This window comes from Alosa pseudoharengus, unplaced genomic scaffold (genome assembly GCF_046254945.1).
Source record: "Alosa pseudoharengus isolate Yale_2024_CS ecotype anadromous, Long Island Sound unplaced genomic scaffold, YU_APseudo_1.1 YU_APseudo_1.1_scf_2, whole genome shotgun sequence".
NCBI lineage: Eukaryota > Metazoa > Chordata > Actinopteri > Clupeiformes > Clupeidae > Alosa > Alosa pseudoharengus.
Genome location: NW_027468663.1, coordinates 40,799,498 through 40,814,088, shown reverse-complemented (window position 1 = coordinate 40,814,088; position 14,591 = coordinate 40,799,498). Strand labels below are relative to the sequence as shown.

The following is a 14,591-nucleotide window of genomic DNA, read 5'->3' as shown; positions in this document are numbered from 1 at the left end:
TCTCCAGACACGCACACACACACACACACACACACACACACTACGGGCCAAAAGGTGGTAGTTCTGAAATAATAACGTGATATTAAAGCAGGTGGTTCATCGAGCAGCTTTGCTTCAAGGCTCCATTCAAAAACAGTGGGGTACGATGACAATGGGAGCTGTCTGGGCATGTCCCAAAAGGCTCTCTGGACTGGAATTAACGGGCTAAAGTCAGAAAACAGAGGCAGAGAGCGAGAGAGAGAAAAGAGAATCCTACCAGGCATGTTCTAATTGCATCACTCCCTTTTTTCATTCATTTCTTTTCACCTCTCCCATTCCACACATTCAATGGATAGGGTTTGCTTCTCTCTGTCATTTTGTTCTCTCTGTGTATTCTAGCCTCTGCTATGATTTGAAACATTAGTTGGTAATGCTGTTTTTATTAAATGGGTGGCTGTTAGTTTTTTCTCCTCCCTCCATCTCGCTTTAGACGATAAGATTAGGCTGATATATGGAGCAAGGCACAGTGCTCTACATTGTTAAGCTGGGGAAATTATTTTCTCTGTCTAAAGCACTACTTCCCATGGGCCAGCTGTTGATATGGCTGCTTGTGCCGACTGTGGCAGCACACAACAGAAACACATGCTGATGCATGAGGTGGATGCGGGCCGCAGCTCAGACTGAGCCGGATGCTAATCTCTCCGCTTGAGAGTATCTGGGCGATAAGGTGGGGTGTTGGCGCTGTGACTGGGCTGCTGTTGTGTGACAGACACACCTATCGGAAGTCATACTCAGGCTGTTGGAGAGTAATTGGTTTCCTCAGTTGAGTATCAGGATATTTACTTTTTCCCCAAACCTTTTGTTTGAAGACTTCGAAAGTGCCAAAAAAAAAGAAGCTCAACATGACATTTTTGATATAGAGAGCAGCAGGCTCCCTAGCAGTAGCCTTCCCTCTTTCCTCAACTAGTATCTAGGCAGTGCTTCAAAATTTTACAAATTAATGAAACATCACTCAAAGCTGGATCTTTTAGACATTGTTGGATATCGCTCAGCAGGCTTTGGCTTTTTTGTGTACATTTATTTATTTAAGTATACCCTCTACCCAGCCACATGCTGTGGCAGCACTTCAGACTATTACATTTTTCAAAAGTTTGAGGCATTAATACTTATGTTGAAGATCAGGGTTACTTTTGAGCTTCTGAAAACTCTGGGAACTGAGGGAATGATATGATTTAAGTTGTGGGGGCATGGAGAGCTTAGCTTAGGACTGCCGCTAATACACCAGGCTCTCTACAGTGGAGGAATTTCAAATATTTTGCCGGGCTGTGGAAAAGAGAGGGGGAAAGAGAGAGAGAGAGAGAGAGCTCACTGAGAGTTTATGTAAGCATGTGAGGCAGAAGGAGGCCTAAGAAGGTTGAGGAATGCAGAGAGCGGGAGTACAGAATTAGCCAGCCTAGTTCAAAGAAAGCCTCTTTTCCCCCTGCATACCCAGGGAACACAGGCCCAGCATTGCCCCTGAAACCTGCCGACCTCCAGCCCTTTCAGATGCTCGCACTTTCTTCCTACACTGTGCAATCTCAGGTTATATTAAATTAACCCAGCCAGAGCGTGGGCCTGCTGAGGTCAGATGGAAAGGCTTGAAAAGAAAGTTTAGTGTGGCGGAAGCTGGGGACGGCGGAAGACCAGAGTAACAGTATGAAACATAGTGCCGTCTCTTGTGGCGTCGGTGCCTATTACAGACACGCTATTTTCATTGCCAGAAAAAAAGATGATATTGACTCATTTTTGGAAGCAGAGTTGCTGCCGTAGGAAAATGAGAACAGGGGGATAAACAGGATTTTGCGAATCGTAATCCTCTTTTGACAACCGGTAATCTTTTTGGCTTTCTAATTTGTTTCAATTGCCAGCTTTTAATATGCGTACAATATGCAGTCTCTCAAACTGAAGCTTTGCCATGGCGCGGCGACATCCTCCATGCGTGTTTGTGAGACGTGTGTGTGTGTGTGTGTGTGTGTGTGTGTGTGTGTGTGTGTGTGAGTGTGGGTGGCTGGGGGAGGGATGCTGGATGTGTGAGTGAAAGATACCTCTGGCACTACTTTTCTCACTAGATGTGTGCAAATGAGGCTGTGTGTGTTTGTCTGTGCATGTCATTTCTCTGTGTGCGGTTTTGCCTTCCTCTCCCATTGTTTGGCCTAATACCAGCGTGCCATAGCGAGGCTGCTCGGTGGGGAGAGGGGTGCAGTGCAGTTAACTGCTAACCCCGTCACCCTCTGATTGCCCTCGCCGAGAAGATAGGAGTGCAGGGCGGAGGTTCCCTGCTGTGAGCTAAAATGGTGCCCTGGCACAGTCCATCATGTAAGCTCCTGATGCACTCACTCACTCTCATTATGGAGGAGGCATATGGGGCCCTCCCAAGCCTTTTTCTTCTTTTTCACTGTTATGGCCTCTCATTCTGTCCTTTCTCTCGCTCGCCACACTCTCTCTGTCCCCTCGCTCCGTCCCAGCCTTTCTCACATTCATTGTCTCTGTCCTTCTCACTCTATCAGCCCTCTGTCTCTCTGCCTTTCCCACCATCTCTGTGTCTCTTACAGTTACTCCATTTTCCCAGCTTCTCCCTACTCTGCTGAGCACTATGTAGTTTACAGTGGGCCATTTCCCCTCTGTCTCCTCGTGGATTATTCCAAAATTCAATCAAATCACTTTCTGAAGTTCGGTTAGTCACTAGTTGAAGTCACTTGTCATCAGTGGTGGTAGTAAGAACAACTGATGTTATGTTGGCTATACCAGTAAACACAGACAAATGCACACGTGCATGAGAAGTCTGTCATGTCGTCTAGGTGGTAGTAACTCACAATAGAGTGGTGAATCTGGGGACGGAGGCCTGTGAAAAATCTAGCCTGGGGGTGAAAGATGAACAGACAAAGCAAAGAGAGAGTGCAAGGCAGACAGGTTTTATTTTTCTTCCAACTCCCCAAGGGTGGATTTTGTAGCTTCCGCCGTCAGTGCTGTTTTACAGGTGTGGCCAAATACCAGGAGTGTCTTTTATGTACAGAGCGAATCAGATAGGTGCTGTACCTCATGCCAAACTCCAAACCAACAGGAAGGCTGTGATTCATTTTATGAGATGTTAGTCAGTTTCTAGTTTATCTTCCTTTTAAGTTGATGATTAATAATTAAAACCTCTTGATTCGCTTGGCAAACCTGTTTTTGTAAAACTACTGAAATGTAGGCCAAAGCATTTGGATTAGGAAGACAACTTAAGAGCCAATTCTAAATTAATTCTATGAAGATTTAGAGAATGCAAAAAATAAAGGTCTAAAATATCCCTTTGAATCTAGTTTTCACTTTGACAGTGTAGTGTTTGTTTCTGTTGAACTGTGATTTGAATTTCTGTGTTGTGTTTCAGCTGACTAAAGCCATTTCTACTCAAGGGTAGTGATAAATGAGGACAGTTGTTATTTTATGGCTCAGAGGTGAAGATATGACTTCTTTGTTTTTTTGCTCTGACTATTGAGTGAAGCAGTGAACTGCTTTAGAGACAGATAGATAGAAATTGGGAGAAGATGACAAATGTCTGAGGGATAAGGAGAGGGAGAGAGAGGCACCCCCAGGCAACCCCAGTCAAACGGATGGGCACTCAAACGTGGGTATAGGCTTGGCACAGGTTTCTCTCTCTTTCTCTCTCTTGGCTCTTTGACCACTCTTTTTCTGTCACTCTCTCTATCCATTCTGCTCTCATTTCTTTATGTGCCCCTTATACCCTTATACCCTTATTCACTCATCACTCATTCTCCCTCTCCCTCTGTATCTTTTCTTTATGCGCCCCTTATACCCTTATACCCTTATTCACTCATCACTCATTCTCCCTCTCCCTCTATATCTCTGTATGTGACTTTCTCACTCACTGAATCCTTTGCCTCTCTGTCTTTGCCATTCTTTCCCTAAAAAAAGGGCCTCCTACAGTCACATTCTCCCACTGCTGATCCAGTGTTCCTGCACTCATTCTCTCCCTTCCTTCATCTCTCCATCCCTCTCTGCAGGCTCTGCCCTTTCCACTCCTCTCTCACGCTGTCTCCCTTAGTGTGCAGCCCTCTCCATCTCCTCCGCTCCTCTCTGCACTCCCATCTGCCTCTCCTTCTCTCGCCTGCCTCCCACTCACCCGCCCTTCCTCTCTTTCTCTCTCTATCTCTCTCTCTCTCTCTCTTTCTCTCTCTTTCTCTCTCTCTCACTCGTCTCTGACTTTCACTTCATCCTCCTCACTTGCCTATTCATTCATTCTTGTCCTCCGTCCAAATGAATGTACCATATAGACACACACTCACTCACATAGTGGCTTACTGCTCTCCACTAGTTAGATCAGCACTCACATTTTTTATTTATGCATCACATTTGCAATTCCCCGCTCTGCGCTTCTATCCCCGGCATCTCCCACTGCAGCTTGAGCACGACTTTAGCCAGTCAATCCATGCGAAGACTTTGCCTTGGACAAGCACATTTGGTAGTCTACCAACCTTTTCTGGGACTCCCTCCACCCCTGCACACACACATGCACGCAGACAGACAGACAGACAAGCAAAAACAATAGATTTATAGTGCTCAAGAAAGATCCCATAGTGTGTTTTGTTGTTCCATCACCCATCCTTTTCCCCACCCGTCTATTGACTTGTATTTTTTTTTTAACATCAACAGTATCATGGTGAAGATGTATTTTGTATTAACCATTCTATAGCTCCCCAATTCCCTTGCCTAGAGGAAATGTGTCTTAAGTAGGCTATCCGTTTTTCTAGGGCTCGCCAGTCCACCTATTAAAGGTGCCATGTGTAATATCCGCCAAAAAATCTATTCATACTCCACATTCCATAAAAGATGGGGGCAGTATACCTCCAGAAAGTGAGTTGGTCTACCCTAGAGTAACAACCGAGAAACGTGTATTGCAGTTTGACTGGCGGTTATGTTGCCCGCATACCGCCTCCCATGGCCGAAGCTGGTATTATGACACCTGTCGGGCTGTGGCTAGTAATTTAGCATGCTAATTCTGGTTGATATCTCTGCAGCACTATACCTTGCCATTTTTTTAATGACATCATCGCCCTTATTTCTTCTCATTCTTTTGATGCGTGTAGCACAATTTTTTGATATTTTTTACCTCAATTCTTACACATGGCACCTTTATGAGTCAGCAGCTAGCTTCAGTTGGCCATAATGATGAGCAATGACTGAGGAGAGAAGTCAAATACATGGAGAAGCTGATGAGAGGCAGTGGAGAGATGGGGAGAACAGTGTGGGCTGTGGAAGTGAGACATCACTGATGGCTCTTTTTGACGTGGAGTTCCCCGGAGGCCTGTTCTTGGCCCCAGAGTCTGTTACAAACCCACAGTGCGAGTCATTGAGTTACGGAGCTGAGGCCAGAGGTGTGTGTGTGTGTGGGGGTGGGGCTGTTTCAGAGGGTACTTATAAAACTAGGGGTGCACCGATATAATTATGTTCAAACTGAGTACGAGTACATGTATTTATATTTGTGTACTTGCCAATACCGAGTATGGATACGATGGATGGATGTTATTTGCAACAAAAAAACTACAAAAAACTATTAGGTTAGCATAAAAATCCAATGAATTTGCTTTTGGACCAGCTTTATTTTTTTCTTTGTTGGTCTATTTTTGCAAGATGAGATTGAATCATCTGGTATCCTCATTGGAATTGCAGTCATTTTTATATTTTTTTTATATCTCATATCTCAGTCATTTTACCACAGCCTACCATCAATGATGGACAGAACTCATAATAGGCCTATCTGTGGGCTTTTTCAGAGGGCACTTAAAAATTATTTAAAAAAAGACTCTAGGACGTTGCCTATGGAGGGGTGGTGTATGCATGACTGTGGTGGATTGTTCCAGAAGAGTATGGGATAGGCCTTATCTGTGGTGAGTGATACAGTGGGTGGAAACGAAGGCTCCGGTTATCCAGGTCGCCATAAACTTTGGACAGGGAGTGCCTGCACGGCTCTGTCTTTACTGCGAAGCCAACACACCCACGCCTTTCTGAGGGCAAACCAATGAGCTCATTACTTTATTATATGACTTACAATAACTGTAATGAGGAAGTTTTGAGAAAATTAAACCGTTTATGACCCCATATCAGTTTTTTTTAAGTTTATGCATCATTCAAACATACAGCGACTCTATTGACTGTTGATCCTCACCCTTCACGGGAAGTTCAGTGAACAAACATTTGATCTCACGACTCTTGGCACAGCAACATTTTAATGAGAAGTTTTTCCCCCTCCCTTCAAAAACAAAGAGTCCAGTCAGTGTGTGCGTGTCGTGAGGGGAAAATTAACAGCCCATATTGTGGCCTGGTGTTTGCTCAGCGATCTCTTGCACCGCTCCTCAAGTCATCGATATGTGTCCGTGAGGCAATGGCAGCTGATCTGTGAAGGCCTGTTTGTTTGCTCAGCTGAAAACTAAACTGAGCAGACTGGCAGTAATGTCTCTACCCCCTCCCCCCTCTCTCATTTTCTACCCCTCCTCTCTCGCTCTCTCTTTCTGTCTCTACTTGCCCCTTTTACACCACCACTTTGTGATGCATGTCTCACGCCCTGGCATAACCTGAGATGACTCGGGGCCAGTCGAGATGACTTCATTTAAAATTTTAAATCACAACACTGGCCAGCAGCTATGCTTTGTATTGTTACAAAGTAGATTTACCCAGCTAAAAGTCGACTGCTTCAAGTGCAAATGCAAAATAAATAGGTCATACTTGGGTTCGGAGAGACAGTGCCCATGTGTGTTCATGCCATGGAAGGCTAAATGTAAAAGATACCAGTCATTTCAAATCAAAGCACCTGTTTGGGTAACATGTGGGTTTCCTCATGAGGCAGTTTAATGAACACTGCATGGAGATTTTGTTCTCGGACAATTCTCAGAACTCCAGAACTGTCTGGACACAAAAATTGCATTTCCCTGTGCTTTAAGGAGAAAGGTTAGGATGAGAAAACACATGTGTAAATACAAATGTCTTCATAGGTTCATGTTTTGTGTGGTTTCTATCCACACATATGTTACCCAGAAACATACAGTATTGCACATAAACATAAACTCACTCAGCCTCTTTTTCTTCCCTCTCCTCACTCTCAGGTGTCATCCGCACCCAGGAGCTCCTGGATCACGAGACCACACCGCACTACTGGCTGACCGTGTACGCCACCGACCGTGGTGTGGTCCCGCTCTCGTCCTTCGTGGAGGTCTATGTGGAGGTGCAGGACGTCAATGACAACGCGCCGCAGACCACTGAGCCTGTCTACTACCCCACCGTGATGGAAAACTCGCCCAAGGACGTGTCCATCATCCAGATTGAGGCATTTGACCCAGACATGCGCTCCAGCGACAAGCTGTCCTACCGCATCACCAGTGGCAACCCGCAAGGCTTCTTTGCCATCAACCCCAAGACAGGTAAGGATGGCAGAATGGATGTTGATATTGTGAAGAGTTGGTTGGCTTCCTTTTACTAGAAAGCATTTACCTGGCCTGTCAAAGCTACTTGCTTACAATATGCTGCTCTGTGACCCCAATGCAAGGCAGACCACCTGATTACATTGGTTATTCTTTTTCTTCATTCAGTGAAGGGCTTTTGTAGTCTTGTTAGCCCTAACACCAACACATTCCAAAGGGAACCCATCTGAACCTCTGCTAGCGTTCAGTTCTTCCCGTCCTCGTCAGTCTGGCTCCACCGCAATCTCTTATCCGAATCTGTTTATCTGCTTGTGCCAGATTGCAGGCCATTAATAGAGAATGAAGGGCGAGTTTACGGGGCCGTCTTTTACACTCCGGTGCGGACAGTCAAACCGGGTTACTGGCTGTGTGTGTAAAAAAAAGCGGGGCAGATAGAGTGGATGTTAAACGTGCCCTCCGAGACTGCAGGAGACGCGCTGAGCTGGCGCTCTCATCTAAGGAAACGGTGCGCGTCCGAACTGTGAGTTTTAGGTTGGGGGGGTAAAAAACGGAAAACTAGAACTCAGTGGTGCGTGAGTGTAAGACACTACAGTAATCCAGTGCCTGTCTCTCCCCCTTTCTCTGTCTCGCTCCTTCTCTCTCACTCTTTGCCGAGGGAACACTGTACACACATGGCGCTCTCTAAATGGACCCTCACTGAATATTTCATGTCACATTTTCGTTGGGTTTTTTTTGCCTTCTTTCTTCCTTTCTCTCAGTGGAGGAACCTTATGGCGTTTCAGTGTTAGACAAGTGAAAACGGCCGTAGAAAGGTGCCAACAGAGGCATTTGTGCTCGCCTGAGAGACGTTGAAGACGTGGAGACGTTAGCTGCCCATCCGTACTGTACCTCCCCCCCTCTACATCTTAGCTGCTCTGCACTCTTTGTGCTTGTTGTATCAACTTACCGTACATTCTTCCTCTCTTTTGCCTTTTTTTCTCTTTCATTTGTGTTTTTTTTAGAAACCCATGTTTTGAGTCTTGCCCTGAGATTACAAGAATGCTTATTTTCCATTCCAAAAATGCAGTCTCTTTTCTAGTGCAGTGCTCGTAGCTGTAGGTTTTTCCTTGGTAGCCCCAGGCAACGTAATGCCTCACAACCAACATGCTTTTAGGTGAGCGGAGCGCTGCTCTCATCGCAATCACTCCTCGTGCACTGGTGTGTGTGGTCTGCGCTCTCATCAACAAAACGACAGTTATTTTCTGCTAGCAGCGACCCCGACGCCAGCTCTCCGACCAAATAAGGGTTGGTTGTGTAATGACTGCTCCACAGCTGGCGGCTGTCCAGTGCAGGAGGGAGAGAGAGAGAGTCCAAAGGAGAGGGAGAAATAACAGGGGGATTGGTTAACGGCGCTTGTTTAGCATTAACTGTAAAGCTGGACAGCGGCGGAAGGCCTGGTTAATGACGTGGCGAGTGGCTGACTGGATCCGTTTGGGCCAGACAGTAAATCTCAGTTGTGAGCAATAAAGAGGTGAAAGGACACACATGTACACACGCAGAACAGAACACAACGTCTGAGCCCCAGCCCGGCACAGGCACGAGGGAAACAATGTACACACTCACACAAAGACTACATTTCACATTGTGAGTACTTGTGAATCAGAACAAGCATCACAGCACAACACTTGAAACTCTAGTTTCTTATAGATGCAGACTATTCACTTTTAACCAGACGAAAGGAATAATGAAAAAGATGAATTCAGAAAGTAATTGCTTTTCATTTAGTTTTGGAGAGGGTCAGCTAAAAATCCATCAAGGCATGAATCAATATTTGACCTGAAAATCAATTGAAGGTGACCTCAGTGATTTTCACTTAACCCTGAGATTCTGGGATTCTCTCATCTAATTAAGTGAAACCTGCACTGGTTACAAACAAGCTCTCTGAGCAATCCGACCACCAGTGGAGCACAGTGGGAAGAATGCTAGTGGGTGTTCTGACCCTTCCATCATGGAGAGATAGATTTTCTTTGCCCTTTAACATGCCGCAATATGGATCTTGGTGTTTGGACATGTGTGCTGTTAGTCCTTCAGAAGTGAGCTCCTCAGATCAGATGGATAGCCTGTCTGTGCCCCTTGCATTAAGTACAGAAAGAGAGAAAAAAGAACATGTGCAGCACAGAAAGGGTAAACATTTCCTCTCCAAGGGGATAATGTTTATGTAGGAAACCTGAGGTTTGGTTTTTTAAGGGGGCTAAGATGAGGTTTATGTTCCGATGGAGATCCATTTGGAGTGAGAGAGAGGGGTAGGAGAGACTGCGTGTTGCATGATGGTGTGGGTAAGTGTGTGTGCAGGGAGAGAAAGAGAGAGAGAATCTTAGAGCAGAAGGAGTGTGTGTGTGTGTGTGTGTGTGTGTGTGTGAGCATGTGTGTGTGTGAGCGTGTGTGTGTGTGTGTGTCCGTGTGTGTGTGTGTCCGTGTGTGTGTGTGCGTGTGTGTGTGAGTGTGTGTGTTTGATTGTGTGTGTGTGTGTGTGCATGTGTGTGAAGTTAAGTCATGCATATCAAAGCTTTTTAAAACTTTCATCAGTGAAACGCAGAGCATCGGAGCTGTCAGACCCAGCAGAGCAGCTCGGGCTCAGAACTAAGCGCGGCAACTGTCCCCACCTACCCGCACTCGTATGGATGTGCACGGCCCGGAGTCACAGCCCAGTAACAGAAGGACCGCCACAAACAAACAAATAAATAAATAAATAAACTGATAAGGCTAAACGTGTCTTTCAGGCCAGAAGGTCTATAAGCACACAAAAGCACTGTTTGATGCTCAAAGGGAGAAGTTGCTTTGGTGGTGGTGGTGAGGGGGGGGGCTCAGTGAAAGTATTCCTGCAACATAAACACACACAAACACACAATCAAATGTTAAAAGTACAACTACAACAAAATGCAACTTGCGTGTTTTTGATTGTACACATCAAAAACCGACTGCAAAATAAAGCAGAGTTTTTTGCCACATTGACAAAACGGTAAAAAGCACTAAAGCAACAGAGCCAGCAACAGAGCCAGCAGGCGAGATGATGAGTGAGAGAGAGAGAGAGAGAGTGAGAGAGAGTGAGAGAGAGAGAGAGAGAGAGAGAGAGAGAGAGAGAAACCAGCAGATAGAAAGAGAAAAGAGAGTGCGAGAAAATGGGTGTATTTTCTGGTGTGTGTAGCGAGTAAAGGCTCTTTGACGATGTGTGACGGAAGCAAACCTCACATGAAGGACCTGTCGCTTCTCTGGCGGTCGGGGGTCATTTACCCCTCCCCACGCACACACACACAAACTCATACACATACACAACCTCCGACTTCCCTCTACCCCACCCCACCCTCGCGCCTCAGCTCAGCTCGGTAAACCCCAGGATGAAAGGCTTTCATTCCTTTTTTTTATTCTGCCGAGTAAACAAGTCCTGCTGTTCTCCCTCCGTCTGGCTTTGGTCTTTCATTAAAGTGCAAGGGCAGCTCTCTCTTTTTCCTGGTCTGTCTATCACTCCCTATCCCTCCTTTTTCATTCTCTTCCTCCCTTCCTTCCAACTTCTATTAATCATTTTTTGTCTTTTTCTCATCCACCTACTGCAACTAGACATTATGAGATTCATATTGATAGTGGCACTATACCTCTCCTCTTTTCTTTTCAGTCTCTCTCTCTCTCTCTCTCTCTCTTTGTTGAGGGTTAACTGAGTGCTGTTGCAGGGCAGCTCAGAGTCAAAGTCCGGGCCGGCCACCAGAGTCAGACTGACCTTAATCTCCTCCCCCTGATTGTGTGCGTGAGTGTGTGTCGGTGTGTGAGTGTGGCAGTGTAATAGTAGGTGTGCGTGGGTTTTTGTGTGTGGTCTGTGTGGGAGGGTGATTGTTAGGGTGTGTACTGTTGGAAAATGTGTGTGTGTGTGTGTGTGTGTGTGTGTGTGTGTGTGTGTGTGTTTGTGTGTGTTTTCACGGGCTAATGTTAGGTATTTGCCTGTTTCTGTGCATGTCTGGTTGTGTGTGTTGCCCATGTCAGCACACTTGGTATGGTTGGTAATAGTAGGTTTATATGTGTGTTTATGACATCTTTTGTGTGTATCAGCTTGGTTGTGGAGGTGGACAATGTGAAATGGTGAGTTGTGTGTGTGTGTGTGTGTGTGTGTGTGTGTGTGTGTGTGTGTGTGTGTGTGTGTGTGTGTGTGTGTGTGTGTTTGTGTGTGTGTGTGTGTGTGTTAGCAATGGGATATGTAGTGCACTTGTGCTGTCATGTAATCCTGTAGTGTGCGGTCAGTCAGTCAGATCCACGTGAATGTTTGGTCTCTGACCTGCTGTGTTAAAAACCCACCCACAGCCAAGGACAACGTGGATCAGGTTTATAGCACCACATTCCTCAGTTCCCCCTCTCTCTCTTTCTTTCTTTCTCTCCTTTTCCCTTTGCCTCTCTCTATATCATCATTGTTCCTGTTTTTTTACTACACCCAACCCTGAACGCAAACAGACTCTCTCCCTCTGCGTCTCCCTTTCTCTCTCCCTCTTTCTCTACCCCTCTCCCTCTCTCTCTCTCTCCTCTCCCTCTCTCTCTCCCTCCCTTTCCTCACCCTCTCTCTCTCTCTCTTTTCATCCCTCCACCTCTCTGTGCCCAGGCTGTCCTTTTCCTCCAGCCCCTGTGCGCAGCTCTTCCTGCCTCTGCACCTTTGCCCTGAGTGAGCTGTGTGGGTGTACAGTCACAGATGCCATCCCTGCACCTTTGCTTTTCACTGAGAAGTCTTGCTTGCCTTAAAAGCTGCTAAAACAGCTTTTTTGTCTTTTCTTTGGAAACTTCTGTGGGTTTAATACTGTATATTTGAAGCCTGTTTGTGATGTGTCTCCACCCATACGCCCTCTCACTGAAAATATCATGAGGGACTGGTAACAGACGGTAATGAGGGTGATGAGGATGATGATGATAATGATGATAATGATGATGGCCAAGACTCTGTGGCCAAGCTGTGAATCGCAGCAGGAATGTTTTGTATGGTTTTGGGTGAGGTCTTTAACATTGTTCTTTTTTTTCAGTTGTAGTGTTTTGCAAAGGTTATTTACACACACAAGTTCGAATTTTTGGGTAAAACATTCACTCGAAATCACCCTAGTAATTAAATACATGTGTTCTCATTAGTCTTGACACACCGAGAACTAAATTTGTTGCGATGAAAAATAAATTTGAGAAATTTCGTCCTCTTGTGTCCTTCGGACTTGGTGTGAAAGGGCCTTAAACCACTAGTGCACATTTACAGCCCAGGTCATAAGTGTTTCAGTGCAGCAAGAGCCTCTTTGGTGTCTCCTATCATTGTGTTGGGTACGTTTCCACCCCATTTAGTCATCTTCAAGAGGAGTCTACTCGGAAGAATAAGATAAAGCTAAAGAATGGAAACAGCCTCATTGAGATATTTGTTGTAACTGCTTTGTATGAGACTCAACTGAACTACTAGCCTATTCTAACAAGAGGTTGAAGTGATTTCTACTGATCCTCTACCTTATTTAAAAAGATTAAAGATGCGATTTTTTTAGTGCTTTGCTTTTTTTGCAAAGCAAAGCAAAGCACTAAAAGAAAGCCTCATTCCGAAGGTTTAGAAGCTCCACAGTTGAATGTGATTTTTTTTTTTACTCTATTATGTTTTAATATTGGGTCCTGTGCTTGTTAAATGCATTAATGATTAAAAAAAGGCCTCTCTGAGTGGAGCAACAGCAGCAGTGCTCAGAGGGCACAGCCCTTGTGCTGAATGTGAAAGATGAACTCATGTGATTATTTTATGTCTATTCAAGGGGAGGACTCCCCAACCCCCACCCCACCCCTACCCTGTCCCACTGTGCCTGGCATGCACAGACAGTCATTGTGGGGGGAATTTAAAAGGAAAATCTCTGTAATGCGTTTGCAAGCAGGGATTCTTCTGACAGGGTTTTTTTTCCAAATGCATAGTTAATCCCTGGAGTTGCATGAAAAGCCGTTGTTATGGGGGGGCGGGGGGGGGGGGGGGTGGTGGTCATAGCCGGTGGGGTCTTTGCAGTAAATCATCTACTCACTGGATCTGGTATCAGCTTTCAACAACGTCTCCTCTGTTGAGAGAAACAGGGAGAGGGGGAAGGAGGGAGAGCGAGCGAGAGAGCAATGGAGAGAGAGAGAGCAATAGAGAGAGAGGGAGAGAGAGAGAGAGAGAGAGAGAGAGAGAGAGGATAAAGAAGAAAAACATTGTCAGCCGTACTTTTGAAAAGGCTCAGGTCTGGGAGCAAGGGGAAGCCAGTTAGGAAATGGATACTACCTCCAACAACTTCCAGCCATTTCCTGGGATTTTTTTTGGTTCTTTTGTTGTATGGGAGTGGGGAATGGATGGGGGAGGTGTGATAGGTGAGCTGTTGGCAGCACACACCGAAGATTATGAAGAGAAGAAAAATGCGGAGAGAAGGGAGGGATGAAGGGAGGGGCCGATAGAGTGAGAGAATGTGCATGAGGCAGAGTTATAGATCCGGAGAGGAGAAATAAAGCCTTCTTGTCTTTGTCCCCCAGGCACGTCTGAGTGATGGTTGAACACTTGGAATGGCTGAGCAGCTCAGATGTTGTTGGGAGGAGGGGTGGTTATTAGGGTGGCTGTGGGCACACCTGTTGTTCCTAGCCTGGCCTGGACTTCTCCTTTCAGCCAATGGAGAAATCCTTAATGCAGAGTGCTCGCCATTTTGCCCCTGCAAATGCACTCTGCAGCTTTAGACAGTGAAGAATATCATACATTTTAAAGCCGGATGATCCACATGGGATGCTGTTACTTTTTTTGCCTGCTTGGTCTCCCTTGTTATACACACACTCCGCTCCGCCTCTCTCTCTAAATGGATGGCCCAGACTGGGCAGAGAGGAGCGCTGATGGGAAGACCGTGGCGAAAAAGCCCCAGCTGGTAATCTCCAGCTCACCACAGCATCCAATTACTCCCCCAGTCAAACGGGCATTCCCTGCAGACCGCTACGCACTCACAAGAAAACAGCCATCTGCACAGACGGACTTCATCGCCCCTGAGAGCCTCTCAAGGCGCGATCGGAGGGCGCTGAAGTTTTAGTAATGAGATGCCTGATGGAATTTTTTATCTCGAACAGGGCGATGGCATCAACAACGCTCAGCTTGCGTCGGCGAAGAAGGACGGATTGCGTTCATATGTGTAG

At 45.9% G+C, this 14,591-nt stretch overlaps 1 protein-coding gene across 1 annotated transcript in view; it reads left to right on the top strand.

Annotated features, from left to right (window-relative positions):
- Positions 1 to 14,591, top strand: part of fat1a (FAT atypical cadherin 1a) — a 74,655-nt gene that overhangs the window by 11,498 nt on the left and 48,566 nt on the right. The window contains 1 exon segment of the mRNA XM_076295007.1: positions 7,116 to 7,430. Within this exon segment, the coding sequence (XP_076151122.1) occupies positions 7,116 to 7,430 (315 nt within the window).